Here is a 22,668-nt window from a genome sequence, read left to right on the forward strand (position 1 = left end):
GGTTAACCTGCTGAACTTCTTGATTGCCATGGCATTCCTAGTGAGAGGATTCGTCAAAACAGTAAACTGAATAATTTTTTTTAATGGTCATACAAGTTAGGGCTATCAAGCACAAGTAAACAAGCTGTTGTTGCCATATGAGTTGGTCCATTAAAATCTTATAAAAAGGAACAACACTATCAAATATGACAGGTATCCTGCCCTTATCTTACGCAAATTTTTCAGAGCAGGTTGGTAATCTGAATGCTTCCAGCTATCCTGCAAGCTTTTTTTGCTAAGGCAGAAGTAAGGAGCATTATGCAACAAACTTCCAACCAGCAGACACACAACAAACAAAATAGAAAAGAAAAAGTTGTCGTTCGGCCCATATTCATTGTGTCTCACATACACTTAAGAAAGTAACAGAGTAGTCAAACATTAGGGCTGTGTCTTCCCTCCTCCTGAAGCTGTCTCAATTTTGCAGGCTAACAAGTCGATGCTCGAAAGTTGCCGGTTTGTATGGTAGTTCTTTGTAAAAAATGTTCAGTGCCAAGTGGTGATAGTTTACACGATTCACTTTTACTGCAGAATGATGCAGAACACATGGCAAACTGGTCTTAATGTCACATAAGAGAGTACTGAAATAACAGTTTTTCTTACGAATGGTCATGTGATTGCCCACAGTGATAGCTATCATATGCATTCTTAATTATAGTTGCACTGTTCTCGCTTGAAACTGGAATAAGTAGGCTAAGTTGGATTATCAAGGAAAAGATGACAGATGAAGGATGTGAAAAAGACTTAGTGCCACTTTGATGATGTTAGCAGAAAAAGAATTTTGAATAACTTTTTGAATAATAGCAAACTGTACATTTCTAGTAAATTTGTTGTAAGTGCGCCATCTGTGTGTGGTCTCTGCATCTTTCGCATGTCATCATTTAGTTGCACTTCTGTCTCACCATACAAAAATGAACATACCTATGAATTAAGTAACTATTTATAATGATGTAACAGTTTACAAATTGGCCTCATGCTTTTGCAAAGAGATTTCATATTCATTTTTCTCCATGAAGCTAATCATCAATAAAAATTTCACAAAATTTCTAGGAACTACACCTTCCTTCAAGTGACCCACCAAGTACATGAGGATGCAAGTCAAGTCTCCACACTAGAAAGCTCCTACTGTAATACTCCTACTCCTACTGCTCCTACTGCAATACTTCATGACCAAAGAAACACCACTGAATGCCGCAGTTTTAGGCAGAGTGTAAGTCCAAGCCAGTTAAGGTAAATGCGTGAAATATGATCTGTGACTAATGCACACCGTAACATTCATACTGTGACAGAGCTCCCTACAGTTAAGTTTTCATTTCTTGGTGTGCAGAATTAACTTTCTCCAATTTGTTCTTTACTATACGTCAACTAAACTTTTATGACAAAGCTATTTTTATTTTTTCCTGCCTCATTTGTGTGATAACATCTGCTATTCATTTTGCATATAACAGCTTAGAAACACCAGCAGTCAGCCACTAAAATATTTAAATATGCAGTTTATCTTTGGCCATAAATACAGGACCTAGTTAGAATACTGTGCAGTTAAAGAAAACAGCAAAATTATCATAAATATATTAAGTGACAGTAATAAAATACCAATAACTGGCTAGCAGCTATAGTGCATTTCAAGTGCTCCCAAATTTTGCTATCCAATCTCTTCAAATAAAGTTAACCTCAAAAAATTTGCTAAATAAATGTTCCTTTTACAGATGGCACACTTAAGTTCTACAAACACATGCACCTTTATTGGTCAGTAGTCAACAACTATGGATTTCCTTTTATTTATGGCTGGTTAGTTTCTTTGGCTTACATGCTATGCAAATTAGAAAAATTTACTTTACCTTTATGTTTGTGGATATTGATGTTCTCTGAAGAATCCTGCAATGAAGCAAGTTATAAGAGGCCTGCTCAAAGCATTCAACAATAAGTTTTGCCTCTGAGATATGAGTGCATTGAAGAACAGGTCATGTATCTTGAATCATTATGCACATGGAGTGGAAAAAATTATTTCAGAAAAACTGGTTTGAGAAAACACTATGCATGCCATGCTAAACAGCCACAATTCTTCTTACTGAAACCTGCTATGGTTAAGCCTGGGACACTTGCAACAAAACTTTTTTTTTTTTGTACAAGAGCAATCCTTTGTACACATAAAATATATACATATATATAACAAAAATTTTGCTGGAAACAAGAACTAAGCCAAACCAAATCATAATCTAGCACAACGACATCTCTTAGGAATTCATTTGGTGTAATGGATTCAACTTCTGCATTTCAGTACCGTGTGCCTATGCCGTGTGCATCAGTTAGGCTTGTATTTCCCTCCAGAAAATCGTGCAGTGAAACCCTAGTTACTACTACATTTTGTAATGTGTAATGTGTCAACTTTAAAAATGTGTTTTCTTCCTTAACGAAAATGTCCTTTACACTTTCTGTAAAAGTTCTTGATTTACTTCTCTTTGAGGGCCACTATTTGGAAGATTTTTTACAAAGAGCACTACAGTGTTCTTTGAACACTGAAATAGGTCAAAATGCTGTATTTTCCAAATCAATGTGGTTTCCGGGGCTGATGCATAACATAAGGGCACAAATAAAATTTTAGCACATAATTTGTATTGTACACATTCATATTATATTATGTTTGTGCTTTTGTATTCAACCCGTTTTTTGTATATAGCTTCTAGAAAATAGTCTGTAATCTTTTTTTTTCAATTTTAAAAAGCACATTCCAAGAACAATATTGGAAGTGACTAAATTGTTTTCTATTAAAGAAACCATGTCTAGCAACTATGATAGTATGGGTGCTGTGACAACGAAGACAATACTCAATTTCTGGCAAACTTTTTCTCACACCTGGTTTGGGTCAATCTGAGAAAATTCAATGACCCTAAAGTGTACAAAAAAAATTTTTTTCACTTGAAATATTCTGTAGAGTTTACTGTCCTATCAATTGTCTTACATTTTTACCGTGAAGCTGTCTATGGCTACCCTCCGGAAAAATCGTGGAATGGCTCCTCAATTTTTTTTTTAAAGAAAAGAGATGGTCAAGTGCATGGGTTGGGACAGTCAGCTTTGATTGACCCAATTGGGCAAAACATCTCTGACGTAGCATAATTGGAGCCTCTAAGACACAGAAATACATTTAAAAGCACAAAAAGTCCTGGTGAAGTATATGTGTCACAGTTTAGAATAATTTTGAAGTATACACACTACAGTTCATCAGACAGTGTAACATCTAGCCGAGAACAGCATCACAGTGCTGCAGCAAATATACTGATATGAGCGCTTATGCCTTTCTTGGGCAGTTAAGGAACAGAAACATTGAAAACTAGTTGCCTAGTAAGACTGTCTCTAAGACAGTCTCTATACACAGTGATGAGTTGTAGCTTCAGATGGCCAATTTAATGTAAGTAAGGCCCCCTGGAGCTTCACAAATTGAGTACTGTATACATGCCATTTTTTCCACAATGTCATTTTCCGAAACAGCATCTGCTGTGGTTTCCCCACAAATTAAACACTGAATCCTAGTTCTTACAGATCACTTGTAGAATCCAATTCTTTCTGTGCAAAATCGTTTAAAACCAGCCATTATTTCTATACTAGAGTGTGTTTGATAATGTGTAAGATTTATGAGTCTGCAACTGTGCTAAAAGCCCAAAGATGCATACTATATGATCAATGACAGTCACGTGCTCCAGCACTAGTGAGTGGTGCATCGCAGAGCAAGAGAAGCAAGATCTGCTGCAGCCATTGGCGCTCATGTCTATAAGGCTTCAAGTCTGTGTGCATGATTGCAATGCAGGTATCACTGTGCAAATGCAGTTGGTTTACTCATGCCACTTCTTTTTCCCTGGGTGTGCACCATTCCAGCTATTTAGAAAAAACATCCACACTTGAAAAGTGAATCCTACTGCTATTTGTAAATTGCATGATTAGAAACACTTGTTTCAGTCCTAAATCTACCCACAATAAACTTCTTTGTAAGACAGTTTATTTTCATAGAAACAAAGAGGCCACACTTTGCTACTACCTGTTTTGTGCGTACTCCATTTGTGCATGTTTCAATTCAATGTAAACTAATTAACTGAACAGGGTTACTTTTTTTTTATTGCCCCACATACCAGGTGATCATTTCTAAGCTTTACAGAATTTTAAAAAATCGCCTGTTGTACATGGCATAATTCCATTGGTTAAAACACATTTGCGGGCTAGTTGGTTTGAATCCATGATAGAGTGTGTAAGCACAACTGAATGAGGACGTAGGAAGAAACAGACACACAGAGACAGCACTACTTCCAACTATTGATTTTATTTTTGCACGCATCGATAAATATATGCCGTATGAGTGGAAACAAATGCGACAGCAAAAAGGAACATTCAGCGGTGCATGTCGATGAACCGTACGCATATCCAAAATATAGTCAAAACATACACTGCAATAGATACAATGATAAATTGAGGAATTGTATCTCTTTTTCAGATAGCAACACTGATGGCTTGCTCACGCATCTTTCCTCTAATTTTGCAATTTCATAGGCCTCGACAGTTTCCATATGACATATGATAGACTCCACCAAGTCTTCAACACTGCTCTCATTTAAAAATTCTGCAGTCAAGTTCACCAAAGTGCACATTTTGCATTCTTTGATTTGGCAAGTGCAACAAGCAGTGGAGGCCAATTTCAACAATACCTCCTGTGAATATTTATTTTCCAAGACCCTCAAATGTGCCGAATATTGATAAATCTACCAGATGATAAAAATGTAGTGTTTGGTTCACACAGTGCATGCAAGTGCTTGAAGAATCATTCTGAAGCCAGTGTTATGAAGCATGTGAAAAACCTAATATAGTCAAATTGATTATATTTCCTATAGCCCAGTAAGGGAAAAGTTAATGTGTACCTAAGAGTCAGTACAAAAGCATTCTTGCACTTAACTCCCCCAGAATGCAGCCACTACGGCCAGGGAATCAAATCCATGACTTCTTGCTCAGGAGCGGAATGCCATACCTACTTAGCCAGCATCACCGGTACAGTTTTCTAGTTTTACTGAAAATCAGAGCATTGGAAGTGCAGAGGAGCTCCTCCACAAAGCTTGTTAACAGCTCTTGGCGTCACTAAATTTAGAAAAGTCGGTACTACAAAGCTTTCATTTCATTGTGAAAACAACTAAGACTTATCAAACCCAAGTGAGAGTAATTTACTATTTTAATTAATGCTAGAGCCACAAGGGACACACAATACATAAAGTGTACTCACTTTCCCATCTGTTCAGCAATGCTCATGAAGCGATGAGAGAAAAGAGAAAGCCGTACTGCATCCAACTCCAGTCCTATTTTTTCTTCATTGGACTTGCTAACCTGGGGAATTTGCAAAATATTAGTACTGATTCTTAAGAGTGCATCACATTTTTAGAAAGCACAACTCAAAATTGTGCCGATTCTGGAGTAAGCTGCAAAACTACTGTTTTCTACAGAGTTTCTTTCAAACTTAATTAATCACAGGCTAGCCTTAGACACCGCAAAATATGTATCCCCCTTGATAAGCAGATCCACTCAACACCACTACCCTCATTCTCTAGCACCAATTTTCGCAAGGACTTACACTTTTCGGTACTCTTCCTTTTCACAAACAATAGCTGACTGGAATAAACTAACTGAAGCACAGCCCCACCGTCCGTGAGCTGTATACCATTTGTGTAAATAATCTTGTTATTTCATGTATTAATTATAGTTGTATTGTAATCAAGTTAAAATTTTTCATAATCGTCTACCTTATGACCAAACAATTTGTGTGAAAAATGTGTTACACACTTGTTTCATCTTGTTCTTCTGTGTATATAATCTTTTGTATTTTTCTCACCCTGCCTGGACTTCTTGTCCGCATTATTGTATAAATAAATAAATAAATAAATAAATAAATAAATAAATAAATAAATAAAGCATGTATCCTTTGTTGTAGAAGTACAATGGAACAGAAAAGTCAAGTGGCATTAAAGTGGAAAAGTAAAACCTCATGAATGCTGTTCCAACAACCTACAACTATTGAAAAATATATATATAAATTATACCAGAGGAAATAAGCTTATTTTCAGATCTTTTTTGTGTTATCACTTTACTTAAAGACGATGAGCAAAATGTGAACAAGGTGAATGCAGGAGCCAACGTTACGACAAGTGGACTTATCTTCTTCAAGGCAATGTATCCCCCCCCTCTTTCTCTTTTTCTTTTTTTTTTTTTTTCAGCGGGGGTGTCAGACGCTCTTGAAACGCTGGCTAACATGAGTGCGTTGACAGACCGGGGTGGGGGGTAGGGTAGCCCAGGCTTTGACCTTGTGCACAGGGTTCCTTTACTCTCAATTCGACACGCTAACACACCTTCCCTTGTTTCCGCACCCTCCCTCCTCCCACCCTATCCCCTTTAGAAGAACCCCATCTATATATACTGTGGCGAGGAAAGCGTATGTCGCCTTGAAGAAGACAAGTCCACTTGTCGAAACATTGGCTCCTGCATTCACCTTGTTCACGTTTTGCTCATCGTCTTGAATTTCCATCTCCTGCATTCCCCGTGTTTTCCCACTTTACTTAAAGGCACATTACCTGCAACACGACACATACTATGATACCTCAAAGCTTAATCATTGGGGTCTTGAATGGAAGCAATGCATAATGATACTCTTGAAAATTAAAAAAAAAATGAGACTTTTAGAATAGCACTTAAGCAGCATGAACAAAAAAAATATTTTATTTTAGTGATAAATTTAAGAATTAGAAAACCTGAAATATTCAATAAACAGTCTACTACAGTTAATTCGATCCTGACAGGACCGGTGAAACCAGTTGAATTATCCAGCAAGTAGAATTAAACAAAAGGCAGAAAAAATGCTGAAACACGCCATTGATTCACTTGGCAGTGTACATTTAGTGCCTTTACATTTAGTGCAGGCATAACAGCAGCGCCAAAAAACACGCACAAAAGAAAGGAACACTGACAGAAACGGACAATCGCTACACACACAACTGATTTTATTCCATGAAAAGAAGTTGAATATAAGGCTGCGTCGCGCATGTGCGTTCGGCAACAAATAATGCGTGCCACCCCAACACCCCACAAAGTTTTACTGCTGTGTGTAAAACATATTATGAGAATTGCTTCCCATTGTGTGGAGTTTTAAATGAAACAAAAGTGTGTAGTTGATTTTCATTGAGTTCAGTGCACAGTAGCAGATGTTGCTTTCCCTGACAGTCATTGTGCCAAAAGCGCTGCTGTTATGCCTGCAATAAGTGACCAACTCGCATAAGAACTCGTTTTACTGAACTTTAAATTTAGCTTTGCCGCAAATACAGTTGTGTCGTGCGGTGAAGCATACCAAGCGGGGAAAGGTGGCACTGTTAGTGGACATAGCACGTGTTCCTTTATTTACACACAAACATGTGCCATCTCCAGTCATACTATGAGCACCTAAGTTTACCTGCAAGCCTTAAGAGGATTAGATAAGCTGCTGCTTTTTTGTTGGCTTTAAATGCCCCCCCCCCACCGACCTTCTTTTTTTCATTTTACCGCCTTCCTTTTCGCTAGCTTTCCCAAAACGCAAATGGCTTTTCTCTGCTTCTCGGTGTACGTCGCGTGCGCGTGCATATAATTAAGGAGCGCATATGCGCACATATAATTAAGGAGCGAGTACTAGGCCCCGTTAATGGTCTCATATACGAGACACACATGGCGCGCGAAACGACAGCTCAAATCACCATAGTAACGTCAGAAAGAACACTGAACAGTTGCCAGTATGCTTATTAGGCATCTAGGTGCTTGTACTGTGACCGGAGACCAGTGGAACCCTTCCCATTCTTGATATGCTGATATTATATGCAATATAGCTGCATAACACGGCTGTAGTGCAGCGAAGCTGACAAGTCAAGTTTGAATTATCCGGCGAAGGCAAATATTGAGATCGAAATATCGGAAGTTTCGGCTCATAAAAATGTATGAGCGCCAAACGGGGCCTTTGGTTGGAATCAAATTAACCGACAAATCGAACTAAACAAGGTCTAATTAACGGAATTAGCCTACTGTATGTGCTTTGTCAGTGGTTTTTATTTCTTGATGATAGAACAGGTTAACAAGTTTAATGGGAAAGATGCCGAGGTTGATGTTTGCCAATATGATGCCCATGTTATGCACAAGAAAAGCAGTTTCTCCATAAATGCGGAGCCTTTATGCCCTAGCAGCAAGCTTGAGGTTCCTTTTTCTGTGCATTTTTTTAGACTTTTGGCACAATGACTGTCAGGGCAAGCAGCATCTGCTACTATGCACTAAACTCAATGAAAATCAACTGCACACTATTGTTTCAGTTAGAACTCCACACAATGGTAAGCAATTCTCATAATATGTTTTATGCACATCAGTAAAACCCTAATAAATAAAAGTAACTCAACTGTGGGGGAAAAATAGAATTGCACTCAACATTACAGCACAACAAGAAATTCAAAACAATGTACACTCCCACGGTTGTGCCAATGTTTAAGGCACTGTTATAGCAGCTATAGTCGGAAAGTGGGCATACCAAAAGACCTTGCTGAGTCTTCACCCCCTGCTTTCATTCTAGAATTTTTAATCTAAATCAGCTGAAGTGCAAATTCTGCATTATCTGGTAAAAAATGTTGAAAAAGAAAAAGCAAGTCTCAGGAAACTGAAAAAAGCAACTCTCGGGAAACTGAAGCTCCATGTGATTTTTAATGTTGCCTGCCTCTGAGTTGGTGGTTTTTTTTTTTTTTTCAAAATCCTCTTTTGGAAATTTCAGTGTCCTTTGAACTTTTAATGAGTATGAAAATGTTTTTATTGAGCTTGCCTCAAATGCCTATGAAATGAACACTAGCACAATGTGTCAGTACTTAGAAGAATATTTTGAGTTAAGAATACACATAAAACAAAGCTGCAAAAGCACACAAACAATCAGGTTAATACATCTGGCTTGGTCAGCATGCTGCATGTGTACCAAAACCTCTCTGGAAAATTTTCAATCTGCGAGCAAAATCTGGTGCTTGCATGTGTGCGTGTGTTTGCGAGTACAATGAGCATTCCTAAAATAAAGTGGTAAGCACAATTTACTTCCCATCCTCAAGGTAAGTAATACGCAGAAGTAAAGCAAGTCAATACATGATGATTATCAAACATGTTACAAACCAGTTTAGTTAAGCCTTCCTTCCTACAGCACCTTTTTAGTTTTTCTTCTAAATTATTAGAGTATTTATGCTAATGGGGAAAAAAAGTATCTGGAAATAAAAGTTACCTCAATGCTTATGTCTCCATGTTTCAGAACTTCAGCACAGCATGCAGGCTCCACAACAATTGTGCTTTGAGAAAAAGAAAATCCCAATTGCACCTGTTATGACTGTACTGATGACAACACTACCAAAGCAACTAGAAACAATGTAGAAAAGGTGAACAGTAGAAAGTTATGAAATTGTCAGGAATTACGAAAACTTCCAGCACAGACAAAATTGAATGCAGACTCAAGACATTCATTGCACAATATTTCCCACATTAATTAAACTAACAAACAATGTAAATGCACTCTGTCTGAATTTATGCATCCAAAATTATGGCCTTCTTTGGCAGTAATGCAGCACATGTAGCAACATTAAAACCTTTATAACCCTTTCCCCATGTAATATGAGCTCTTAAGAATGCAGACGTTTCTTAAGCTATCATAAAGCACAATGTTCCAGTAAATCACAATTCCTGCTGCAAGAAAGACACTCAAAAAACAGAAAAAAGAACTTAGAATAGGCATCTATTGACATTCACAGTAGCATATATTAGGCAACTGCAATCTTGGATTTCTCAAACAATGTGCCTGCTCCTCTTAAAGGGCCCCTCACCAGGCCCCATAGCAAATTTTGGTTATATGCTAAATGTGTCCTCTAGGGAGTGTTCTGTCGCAAAAAATTTTTCACATCAGCTGATTAATAGCCGAGATAGAAATATTTCAGTGCTGCAAACCCGTAATTTCAGGAGGCGAGCTCCACTGCATAGCGAGACACTCTCTCCACTCAGCCCGTCTAGCCTCCGCAAGTGAAATTCCTTTCCTGCGTTCTCCCATACCGGACCTCGAGGATCGCGTGACGCGTACGTCACGGGCCATCCCTTCATTTTTTTTCTCAATTTTTCTCCCTCTCTCTCGCTTTCTTTTCTTCCTTTTGGCGCTGTGCACGAGTTGTTGTGATTGTCTGGTTTCACGCAATGCACAATTTTGCGCACTGTGCGCAAAGACACATGACTAGCGGTATAATACAGTGCTACACGAATACTGAGGCAGAACAAGTGGATCGCAGAGCATGATCACGCGTTGGAACATGGTAGAAAATGGCATAGTTTGACTTATACCGTTAATGACTTATACCGCTAGTCAAATGTTCTTGTGCACAGCTAGCACACAAGATCGTGCACTGCGCAAAACGAGACAAACACAACAGCTAGCGCATGACACCACCAGCAGAAGTGCACCACGCAGCAAAAAAGCAAGGAAAAAGAAAGAAGGCAGGGCTCATGACGTATGCATCACGCAATCCTCAAGCTCTGGTATGGGAGAACGCAGGGAAGGAATTTCCCTTGCGGAGGCTAGACAGGGCAAGTGTAGAGAGTGTCTCTCTTGGCGATGGCGCTCGCCTTCTGAAATCATGGGTTCGCGGCACTGCAATATTTTTATCTCGACTATTAATGAACCAATTTGAAAAATTGTTGTGGCAGAGCACTCCCTAGAGGGCATGTAACAGCTTTCAGCGTATAACCAAAATCTGGTATGCTGCCTGGTGAGGGACCCTCACCGTAATAGGATTTATAGCGCCAGTCACAACTGTCACCAAAATCGCCAACAACAATTATGGAAGAGATTTGAACAACAATAAGGCTCTAAAAGCCCAGTGCAGATGGAACAACCACGCGCACGAAAAAAGGACAAGACGACATGCAGAGCGCAAACTACCAACAAAGGTTTAGTTTTCCAGGGCACAGTTTTATACGATCGCACAAAGTCGCCATGCATACCTAAATAATTACCTTGCAAGAGGTAATGATTTAATTAGGAAGCAATTATTTAATTTACCTCTTAGGACGTAATTATTTGCGCATGCGTGGTGGCTTTGTTCAAGCATATAAAAGCGTATAAACCTTTGTAAGTAGTTTTTATCCTGCGTGTGGTCTTGTCCTTCTTTTTGTGGTTGTTCCGTCTGCGTTATGCAACCTGAAGACTCTATACAAATTGAAATGATATGGGACACATCTGATGACTGTACCAAGTGAACATATGGATGACAGATATTGGGGCCAGTTTCACCTAGCACTCAGTACTACAAGCGAGTGCTTAGATATTTAATGCAATAGGATTTATAGCGCCAGTCACAACCGTCACCAAAATCGCCAACAATGATTATGGAAAGCATATGTTTTATGGGAAGACCCAATTGAGGAAACATAAAATGTTAAATGGAAGAACATAACAGAGGGACTAGTAACAACCAAAAAGCTTAATGCTGAGGTCATATGTGGAACGTTTAAGGATGCCCACAAACATAAGCATCTATATATTCTCAGATGCCAGTCAGCTGGCAGAAGGAATGGTAGAATACGAAACAGTGGCATACTTGGTAGTATCCAACGAGGATGGAACAAAATTAGTACAATTGCTATTGGAAAAGACAAATGTAGCTCCAATTAGTACTAGCCTGGCAAGGTTAGAACTTCTGGGATCAATGCATTCAGCAAGAATGTGGAAATTCTTAAACCAAGAGTTGGAGATGACAAAATGAGTCACTCAAGTGAAGTTTTGGGCTGATTTAACGATAGTATTTCATTGGATCACAAAGCAGAAGCAAGAAGCTTTCACTAACAACAGAATCAGTGAAATAAGTATGTTGTGAGAAGAACAATGGAAATATCTGCAGAGTAATGAAAATCCAGCAGACTTCTTCACGTGAGGTATTACTGCGCAGAGGCAACTGCCAGCTGAACTGTGACGGAAAAGACCACAGTGACTGCACAACAATAAGCAAACGCCTTAAGGGATGAATAACCTGAAAGAAAAATCAGAAGACAATGTTGTCATCATACAGATTGAGTGATGTACGGGGTTTTATGGCACAATGGCCAGATATTGCCAAAGAGCACCATACACATGGTGATGGGTAATGAATTGTTCGTGAAATTGAGAAATGTACTTCGAATGGTGGATGTGGCATGGCTGTAAATAGGCCTAAAATCAGTCGCTCTAATTGCATAACATATATAAGTATTAAAACAATGACAATGACCAGAGATGTGCACTATGGCACTGTCCTGTTATGCATGGATGATGTAACAGAACGTGTAGTGAATGCAGCACTGACGCCTCAACAGGGCCCTTGAATGCAAGGGCCTGGAGACACATGCTATGCTAAATGTAACGAATGCAGCAGCAGCCTCTGGTAAGAAGCTGTACTACATAACATTTGGTCGGATAATGTGCAATGTAAGAATGTCATTTAAATAATTTAAAACTGATTTGGTGTCGAATAATGGGTTAGTGCCGAGAAATTGTGCTGGATGTAATGAGATATGGTGCCAATATACCAAGGGAAAGTGCTTTTTCCTCTTGCATTCTGTTTCCCGACACACCACAAGGACATGGATGACCGTCAGTCTTTTACCACATCTACTACATGTAGGAGGTTCATCACCAGTCAGCAAGAAGTTGTGCGTACAGTATGTGTGCCTCTTAGTCGACAGAACGCGACATCGGTTTCTCGTAATTTTATTATAGATGGGGAGGCACTTAAATGTGGCCTGATTAAGTGAAGTTTATTCGAGGTTTGGGAGTCCCACAAGCGTTGCCAATAGTTTCTTAATTTTTCGCGAATGAAAGGTCTCAAATCTATGGCGGGGCAGCTATGGAAGAGTTGAAATCTTTTCTTGCTGTGGATGTGGTGATTTCGTCAGCGAGCACATTACCCTTGATGCCGCTGTGCCCTGGCACCCAACATATAATGACCCGCTGATAGCATCAATAAACAGCGCACAAGAGTGTATAAGATTATTAAATACAGAACTTTTGAGCTTTTTTTAGCAATACTAATGCCTTAACAATGCTCAGGGAGTCGGTATATATAACCGACTTGCCTAGTTTTACTTGTTTTATGTGTTTCACAGCCGATAATACTGCATAGGCTTCAGCCGTCAAGATACTTGTTTGCGCATGCAGAATGCCAGAGTCCGAAAAGGACGGATTGACTGCTGCATAAGAAACGCCGGTTTGCGACTTAGATGCATCACTGTAAAACTCTGGGCAGCAGTACTTCGACCGAAGTTCAAGGAAGTGCATTCAAATGTGCATCTCAGGAGCATGCTTACTGACTTCAATAAACAACATGTCACATTCCACGAGCTGCCACTGCCACGGCGGTGACAGCTTCGCTGGAAGCATTAGATGGTGTTCTACAAGTGGGACACACATTTATTCACTAAGATTCCTTACACAAAGTGAGAAGTGCTCCCTGGCTGTAGGCCAATTATTAAAAAGTATGGCACAGAACACATCGTTTACAGTTGCGTAACAAGGATGTTCAGAATTCAAGTTTACTTTCAGATAATATGTGAAGCTGGAATACGACCTCTGTAGACGGAGTGACCACTCATTTGATTCTACATAGAAACCTTCTATAGGGCTTGTTCTGAAAGCACCGGTCACTAGGAGGATACTTAGGTGGTGCTCAGGGTCTAGGATGTTTAGCACGCTCGGCATTGCAGAATGATAGATTATAGCCCCATAGTCAAGACAAGAACGAACGAGGCTCCTGTACAAGTTCAGGAGACATTTTTGATCACTACCCCACATTGTGCGAGACAGAATTTTTTAAATATTCATCATCTTCAAACATTTTGCCTTCAGATATTAAAGTTGAGGGATGAAGGTAAGCTTAGAGTCTAGAATTATTCCCAGGAATTTGTGTTCACTGCTCACAGATAGTTCCTCTCGATTGATGGTGAGTTTTGGTGCTAGTGTTATGCCTCTTTTGTTTGAAAAGAGTACACACACACTTTTGTGGCAATTTATTTTAAAGGCATTTGCATCCGCCCATTTAGATAATTTGTTTAACGTAAGCTGTACCTGTCGTTCGCAGATCACAATGTTACACGATTTAAAACCTATCTGTACGTCATCGACATACACAGAATAAAACATTGTGTGTGGTATGACTGTATACAGGGAGTTCATTTTTACAATAAACAGTGTGCAACTAAGCACACCCCCTTGCGGCACCCCAGTCTCCTGGTTGAATGTTCTAGATAAAGCATTGCCCACTCTCACACCAAACGTGCGGTTGGATAAGTAGCTTTGCACTGTCTTTAACATATTTCCACAGAGACCCATCGCGGAAAGATCTCGCAATATCCAGAAGCGCCATGTCGTATCGTATGCTTTCTCTAAATTTAGAAATACCAAAAGTAAAAACTGCTTATGTATAAACACCTCTCTAATGTTTGCCTCGATGTGAACAAGGTGGTCTATTGTCGACCTACCTTCTCGGAGCCCACACTGGAAGGGGTCTAGTATTTTGCTATTTTCTAGAAAAGAGATCAGGCGCCGGTTTATCATTTTTTCATACAGCTTGCACAGACAGCTTGTTAGTGCTACTGGCCTGTAGCTGCTGGCTAAGGACGGGTCTTTGCCTTGTTTAAGTATAGGGATGACTATGGCTTCTTTCCAAGAGGATGGAATATACCCAGCCACCCACATGGCATTGAAAAGAGATGAGCATTTTCAGTACTTCGGGGTGTAGTTATCTAATCATTTCATACATAATGCGATCGCCACCTGGCGCCCGGTTGTTGCAAATGCCTTAAGTTCAGCTAAGCTAAATGGACGATTGCAAGCCTAATTCGATTAGTTTTGTGATTAAGGGGCTGTCTCTCTTCACGTGGAAGAAGAAGAAGGCAACGGTGAGCGCATGCACTCCATGTTGGCTCGGTCTTCCTGCAGCGATTTCTAGCGGCAAATATTGTCGGATCGACCAGAACTGGTTAAAATAGTCAATCGGAAGTAGAGAGGACTCTGTGGACACCAGCGTTTTGTCCGTAAGTGGATTTTTTGCCATTTGAGAGCCAAAAGTCTGCCAGCCGTGGTGCCGATGCACTAACCCGAACGCCAGCCACTAGGCCAAACGAGGGCTAAGGCTTACCGAGGCCCACAGTGACGCTGCATCAGCCGTGCGGCAGCCAACAGGCGGTATGAATATCACCGTGCTAGGTCGCAGCGCTGAAAAGGGGCAAGCTCGATGCCACGGATTGGATCACAGTACTCAACAAATGCAACCTCGAAGAGAAATGGGCACGGAAAGCCAAGCTCGCTTCAGAAGAGGTCAAAGTGATAGACACCCTACCACCATCACCAAAGCGTGACGGCAAACAGCAAGCAGAGAAATCGATCGCCTCGAACCAAGTCAAGCTTCCCGAGAATGGCTGGAGAATCATTTTCCGCCCCAAGGGAAGCATGGTAGTCAAACGGTAGTACGATGGACCAACCCTGACCGAAGCCATACATGTAACTGCGAAGATTGAATGAAACAAGGCGTGCCAGCTCGTCAAGAACGAGAAGCAAGGAATTTCTGTCTTCTTCACTCCCAGCACGGAGGCAAGAGACAGGCTCCTATGCCTCACACACCTGGACATTGAAGGGAAAGTGCACGGGATGACCGTTCATCTGGCAGTGCCTGACGACTTCCCGAGAGGAGTCATCCACGAAATAGGACTCAACACCTCACTGCAAAAGATCAAGTAAGACGACTAGGACAGAGCAAGACCATCATGCTCACATTCACCACCAAGGAGGTACCAAGGAAAATCAAATGCCTAGGTACCATCCTGAACTGTTACTTGTACAAGAAAGAGTACGGTGTATGCTATAAGTGCGGAGACCTGGGACACCGATCCGACGTATGCAAGAGCAAGGAGGAGAAGTGCAGGGGCTGCGGCATCCCCAACCCAACCGAGGGACACGACTGCAACCCCACCTGCAAGCTGTGCGGCGAGCCGTACCCCAACGGCGACAGAACCTGCAAGGAGATCTTCAGAACCGCATACATGGTTAAGAAATGACAATGGTAGAAGCTCCTGCAACAGGAGGAGGAGGAGAAAAAACTACCAGAACATTGCAGCATGCGGGATGAGAGCAAGATGCGGGCCACGAGCAAGGAGCGACTCCGCACCACATCCTTCCCGAGGCTACCGCAGCAGGCCACCACCACCCCGCCCAAGAAGCAAGGGGCACCACCCACCAAAAAGGTAGGTTGGGAAGCGGGGAATTCTCATGACTCAGACATAGTGAGGGAGCTAAAAGAGCAAATGAAACAACAACACGAAATGATGAAACAGCAACAGGAGCAATGGAAGCTCAGTGTTCTTGCGTCCGAAATTACAGACGTTCTTATACATTGACTCTATGGGGTACGTGGTGGTGGTGCGAAGCCATCCGAATTATCGGGCATGTCCCAAAAATTGGGCGTCGACTGTATGCTGCAAACTCCTCCAGCCGACGACACAGCGTAAAAGTCGATTCGTTACGATCCCTCTCTGTTACTTGAGCGAGCATTAGCGCGACTTTCGTTCCCTTACAATAATGTTACAGCTAATTTTCCCTGACAGAAGGAGAAATTCCCTGAGTTTTCCCTGAGTATTTCCAGACTATTCAAATCCCCTGAGAATTTCAGGTTTTCCCGGTTGGTGGACACCCTGGAATCTCATCTTAAAGATTGATTAGAGTTTTAGCTTGGGTGTTAAGGTTTATAAGAAACGTCCGTTGATGCAAAATGAGCAGTCCATTGAAATTCACAGAAACATCACATCAAGGCAGAGACCTGACGACCACAAAAGGACGACAGCATTCTACTTTGAGGGGCTGCAAAGTCTTTGAAGGTGAGTATGGACTGCCGCGACTTCGAGGAGGGCTACAAGAGGCATTAATGAGATTTCATAAAAAACATCCAATCGTGCTACCAAGTCACAACAGTTTCACAAAACTGCTAGTGAGACACATTTATCATGAGACATTGCATGGTAGAATCGGGGACAAGCTAACAGAGCTGAGGATCAAGTTTTGAGTGATAAAAGAATGACAAGTCATAAGCAAATCATAAGAGAGTGTGGTCTACATAGCCGATTCAACTTTAAGGCCTCTGAGACAAGACACACTCCCACTATGAGCTTACAGAGTAAGTCAAGCACAACCCGTCTAAGTCATGTGAATAGATTTTACAGGGCCACTTCAAGCAAGAGACACAAACTCGAAGAACATCATGAAGATATATGTAGTAATCTTTACTTGAGTGGTAACACGAGCTGTACATTTAGAATTTGTACAGGATGTCACAACTCAAAGCTTTTTACAAGCCTTTATACCATTTGTAGCAAGACGAGGAATGTGCCAAGTAACACACAGTGACAATGCAGCTACCTTCAAGAAAGCAGCCAAGGAACTAAATGTAGTCACAGGCATATCAGCTGATCCCTCCGTACAAGACTTCATTACCAATCAAAACGTAAAATGGAAATATATCCCAGATGAGACATCTTGATGGGGTAGCTTTTACAAAAGATTGATTCGGAGTTTAAAGGCATCCCTTTGCAATGTCATCAGACGTCGATTACTCAACATCGAAGAGATGCAGACCACTGTTAGCAAAGTAGATGAAATACTGAACAACAGACCTCTTACCTACGTTTATGATGAACCCTGGGAGCTTACGCCACTAACATCTGCTGAAATCGTAGTTGGTAAACAAAAACTGAAAGAAAAATCTACTCTACAGTGCAGTGATAACATGGAACAATCATGGCGTTGTTGCTAGATAATGGTGAAGGTGGCACGAAGAAATACAAAAGAGCTCAAAGGGGCATCGATAAAACAACCAGGAATTAAAAAACGGAATTTGAAAAATGGAGATAAAGTTCTTTTTAAAGAACGTCAATCTTGAGCTTTATGGAAACTTTGCATCGTGGAAGAGCATGTCTGCTGCAGACATGAAACAAAAAGTTAATAAGGACACCACTATGCTCAGTCTTTCCACTAGAAGTATCACCCGGGAAGCTGTTGAACCCACTACAAGGAGAAGAATGCAAAACAAAGAAGAGAAAGAGCAGCTCTGCTTGCTCCTGCTTAGATTACAACTATGAACAAAATAAGCAATTCTATACCATATGGCACTGTGGCTTCTCCATTTATAACAATGTGTGCCAGTAAGCCCAGTGCAGTGGTCATGCAGCTGTGTCAAGCGGTGCATGACCCCCCACCTACAATTTACATACTGTTATCTGCAGCCTGCTTTATGCCCAAATTTGTGCTACACCACCTGATATATGTTTTGAAATGGTTGCATTAAAAGATGACATTTTATTTACTGCACTCTAGAGGAACCAAGGCTTCATACCATAATTACTAGAATGACAGCTATCTACTGAAAAAAAAGAAAATCTAGACAAAGCTTTTGCTTCAGTACTTAAAGACACTCAATTTTTCTAACGCATTATAACAAGTGCAATGCAAAATTAGGAACCACCTTTATGAATTATTCACATGGCTTTCTTTTCTGAACCTCAAAGTTTGTACTAAATCACATATTAAGAACTGATGCAGCATAGATTCATATAACAGCTGCACAATACTTATTTACAAGATTTTGTGCTAAAAAGTTGGGGCACACTTACTGCAGGGATAAAATATATCATGTCTTCTGCAGTTAAAAATTTTTTTCCCACAGTTCGCCATATCTGTCTTTATTAAATGGAACTACAAAGAGAGCAAGTGAGTGCACACGTGCGTGCACACGTGCGTGCGTGCGTGCGTGGTGTGCGTGCGTGCGTGCGTGTGCGTGCGTGCGCGTGCGTGTGTGTGCGTGTGTGTGTGTGCGTGTGTGTGCGTGTGTGTGCGTGTGTGTGTGTGTGTCCATATTAATTTATGTTTACCATATGAAATAATACATTATCTGCCTTTGTAGTGCCTGCTACGTAACCAGTGATTGTAATGAAATGATAATCGTAAAGGCTAAAATGAATAACGCAGGTTATTAAAAATTACACTGCCATACAACTATGACTACATCACAACATGGCTAAACTGGGTTTGAAGCTCCTTTCACAGAAAAATGACTAATCAACTCCTGAGGTTTCGGGTACAGCTTATACACAAATAAAAATCTAAAAAAATGTTTTCTGAAATATTTCTTTCTATGTTAAAGGTGCGGTTATCACACAAGTTTGTATGGTAATCAGAATTTCAGAATCAGAAACTTTTACATCTGTGATGTTCCACTCCTGTACAGGTGCTGCGGTTTCAGCACTAAATTGAAGAAAGGGAAGTTTGGCCTTCGTTTTCTCCATAATTAACCAACAATTTTTCTCCAAAATTGAAAATCGTGCTCTGAACAAATATTGACATGTCTGCACAGTGCAAAAGACGAGGGCAGAAGAGAGGTCACAACACAGACACTGAGTTGTGTCCTTTCTTCAGTCCTCGTCTTTTGCACTGTGCAAACATGTCGATACTGAATCACCAACTCGCCCAAGCTTCCACTTGAAAAAATACTTTACTAGTCAAAAGTGATATAGTGTTGCCCTTTATGTATTATCCCTTTAAGTAACACTGGTTTAATGCTACAATTCTTAATCCTACAACAGAGGCCAGGACAAACACTACAAAAGTTGGTATACAATTATTTCCATCCCAAACAGATAGCTGTGCCCATAACAAAGATAAATAACGAAAATCATTTATCTCAGTGAAGCATACCTTACAACCCAGGTATGTAGCAAATGTAAAGAGCTGGTTTGCATCAACGTGTGCCTTATTAACCAACATCTTGCACCAAGGTTATCGGAAACATTTCATACCAGTTATCTTCAATGATGATAGCAGGACCATTAATGACATTGCCTGCCAAGAGATTTTTTAACAGGTACACAGGAGTTTGGTGGTAGCTGTCTTCAAAGTAGCACTGCACAGCCTGAAATTAACAAATAAGTTTTATTTGCAACAAATAATACATTTGCTCACAGTAATGCTATCACAATCTGTGCCAAATAAATAAATGGAGCAACAGGGTTGGAAGCAAATAGTGAATAAAGTAACCAGTGAGCCAGACCACATTAACTGCAACGCTCAACCATAAATTTTCTGGAACATTTCATTAACATTTCCAGATCTAATCATGACAATGTATAGTGTTTTATCTCGAGCAATAATTCTTCCAACATTTCATTCCAACGAATCATCTGGTATACAGCCACAGTAAAGAATTTAAAAGGTAGTTTTACCTAAGGCATGAAGACTATATTGACGTAATAGTTCTGTGGAAACCCGCAAAGTGGAGAGAAGTAATATATAAAGGGAAAATGAGACATCCACCCAAATCTAGCTAAGTGCTACAAAGGAAACCCATATGGGTTCCTGGAAAGAAAAGCTTCACAGTTGAAGAAAAATTTGTCCTGGTCCGGGACTCGAACCCGGGACCACCTACTTCCAGGGGCAGCCGCTCTACCATCTGAGCTAACCAGGCGACTAGCAGATGGCAGGCGAAGTCGAATTTATCAACAACTCAGAAGCAAAGGCAGGAGTTTAGACGTAATAGGTCTGCGGAAACCCGTAAGGTGGAGCGAAGTAATTAAGAAAATTAGGAAAATGAAATAAAAAAAAATAAAGGGAAAATGAGACACCCACCCAAACGTAGCTAAGAGATACAAAGAAAACCCATACGGGTTCCTTTAAAGAAAGGCTTTGCAGTTGAAGAAAAATTTGTCCTGGTCTGGGACTCAAACCCGGCACCACCGCCTTTCCGGGGCAGCCGCTCTACCATCTGAGCTAACCAGGCGGCTAGCAGATGGCAGGCGAAGTCGAATTTTGGCAGGTGAAGTGAAAATTTGACTTCGCCTGCCATCTGCTAGCCACCTGGTTAGCTCAGATGGTAGAGCAGCTGCCCCGGAAAGGCGGTGGTCCCGGGTTCGAGCCCCGGACCAGGACGAATTTTTCTTCAGCTGCGAAGCTTTCTTTTTCGAAGAACTCGTATGGGTTTCCTTTGTAGCACTTCGCTACGTTTGGGTGAAGCATATATTGCTTAGGTCTATTAGAATTGTTTCTGGCCCCCTAGCAGCACATTAGTAACACATTTTTCATCTATAGCTTATTTAATGCACATCATCTACACATCATTCTAGTTCAAGAAAGGCACAGCACGTACCATGTGATAGCCAATGTACCTATATTCCTGAAGCAATGGAACAACTCTCCTAAGACATTACGGAAGCGTCCTCAGACAATTTTTTTTAAACAGAACATGAAAGAGAAACATCTAACACTCAACATTCTTGCTGCCTTCATTTAACATTTTAATTACCTACCACACTTACCGTTTAACCAAAATGTAAAAAGTTAATGAAAATACACTGTACACAAAGAGTTGATAACTTGGAATAGTCCGGCAGTATAAAGAAATCAATGGTTTTAACTCTACTGAACACATAAATACAGACTCAATATATTGAAAGTCATGTACACATAAGCGCAAACAAAAATCTTTAACAAATGTTGATGACACTAGATATGCTGCAAGTGCACACATCTGTGCACACGATGTTGATCAAAAAGTCCGGCGACTCATTGGCTTTTGTGAGGACCCAATTCGAGAAATCTAGACGATTCTACAGGTCCCTCTCTTCTAAGCATTGGTGCTGGTTAAGGTGGTACAGGTGAAAGGCCATCATTTAGAATCCTCCAACTAATGACTTGGAAATTGGTACCTAGGCAGCCACGTCCCGCACACTAGCATGAGGGTTTGAGGCCTTAAATGCTAGAAAAAGCCGTGCGTATGCTAGGACTCAAAGATGGAGTTCTCCGCAGCTGTTTCTTGAAACTGCCTGTTTTTCTCAGGATCTCATAATTTCTGATGATAGTCGATGCGTTTGGTCTACGGCCAAATTTTCTATGACTGATATATACATTTGCAGCCTTCCTCTTGTTGTCATTTGCACATTCTAAGGCAAGGATCATCTTTGCCTTCTGCTCATTAGAGAAAGACATGGCGACTGGGACGAAACAAAATGAAACTTTACACCTTTGCACTGATGTTGTCAATTCACTTCTGTGGTGATAGGTTTCGTGGCAAAAAAAAAAAAAAAAGAAAAAAACGTGCACTTTATCTACACAAAGACAACAGCTACCACAGCTTGTTTTCCAACTAACACCAAACGCGACGTGTCACTTTGGCGCGGGCACGGCAGATAAGGCACTAGCTCGATCACAATGTTTTTCTTTATTTCCTTTATTTCATTCTGGATAACTCAGAGGGAGCCTGTTCGAGGGCGCTGCTTTATGCTCTGGGTGGGAGCACAGTCACGTGGTATTCTCCATATTTCGCGGGGTTTATTTATCAGTTGGAAAAAAGTTAGTATGCAATTAGTATGTCGCTGAAAATACCGCAGTTAAATGTCCCTTGGCTGTGCCTTCAAATGCCTCAATCATACTTTGATAATTAGGATAGTATGTCTCGAGTTAGATAATTAATTATAATTACCTAACTAAATCTCAGTAACGAAAAAAATACTGGCAGCTACTGTATT

General features: G+C 40.6%; 1 protein-coding gene across 2 annotated transcripts in view; it reads right to left on the reverse strand.

Moving 5' to 3' along the window:
• LOC142557428 (5-oxoprolinase) overlaps positions 1 to 22,668 on the reverse strand; it is a 166,823-nt gene that overhangs the window by 91,815 nt on the left and 52,340 nt on the right. For both annotated transcript variants that reach the window (XM_075669281.1, XM_075669271.1), the window contains 4 exons: positions 19,948 to 20,060; positions 9,323 to 9,386; positions 5,294 to 5,394; positions 1,875 to 1,911 (listed from right to left, as the gene is read on the reverse strand). In XM_075669281.1, coding sequence (XP_075525396.1) covers positions 1,875 to 1,911; positions 5,294 to 5,394; positions 9,323 to 9,386; positions 19,948 to 20,060 — 315 coding nt within the window. The remainder of the gene's footprint in view (positions 1 to 1,874; positions 1,912 to 5,293; positions 5,395 to 9,322; positions 9,387 to 19,947; positions 20,061 to 22,668) is intronic.

The sequence above is a fragment of the Dermacentor variabilis genome, chromosome 1 (assembly GCF_050947875.1).
Source record: "Dermacentor variabilis isolate Ectoservices chromosome 1, ASM5094787v1, whole genome shotgun sequence".
NCBI lineage: Eukaryota > Metazoa > Arthropoda > Arachnida > Ixodida > Ixodidae > Dermacentor > Dermacentor variabilis.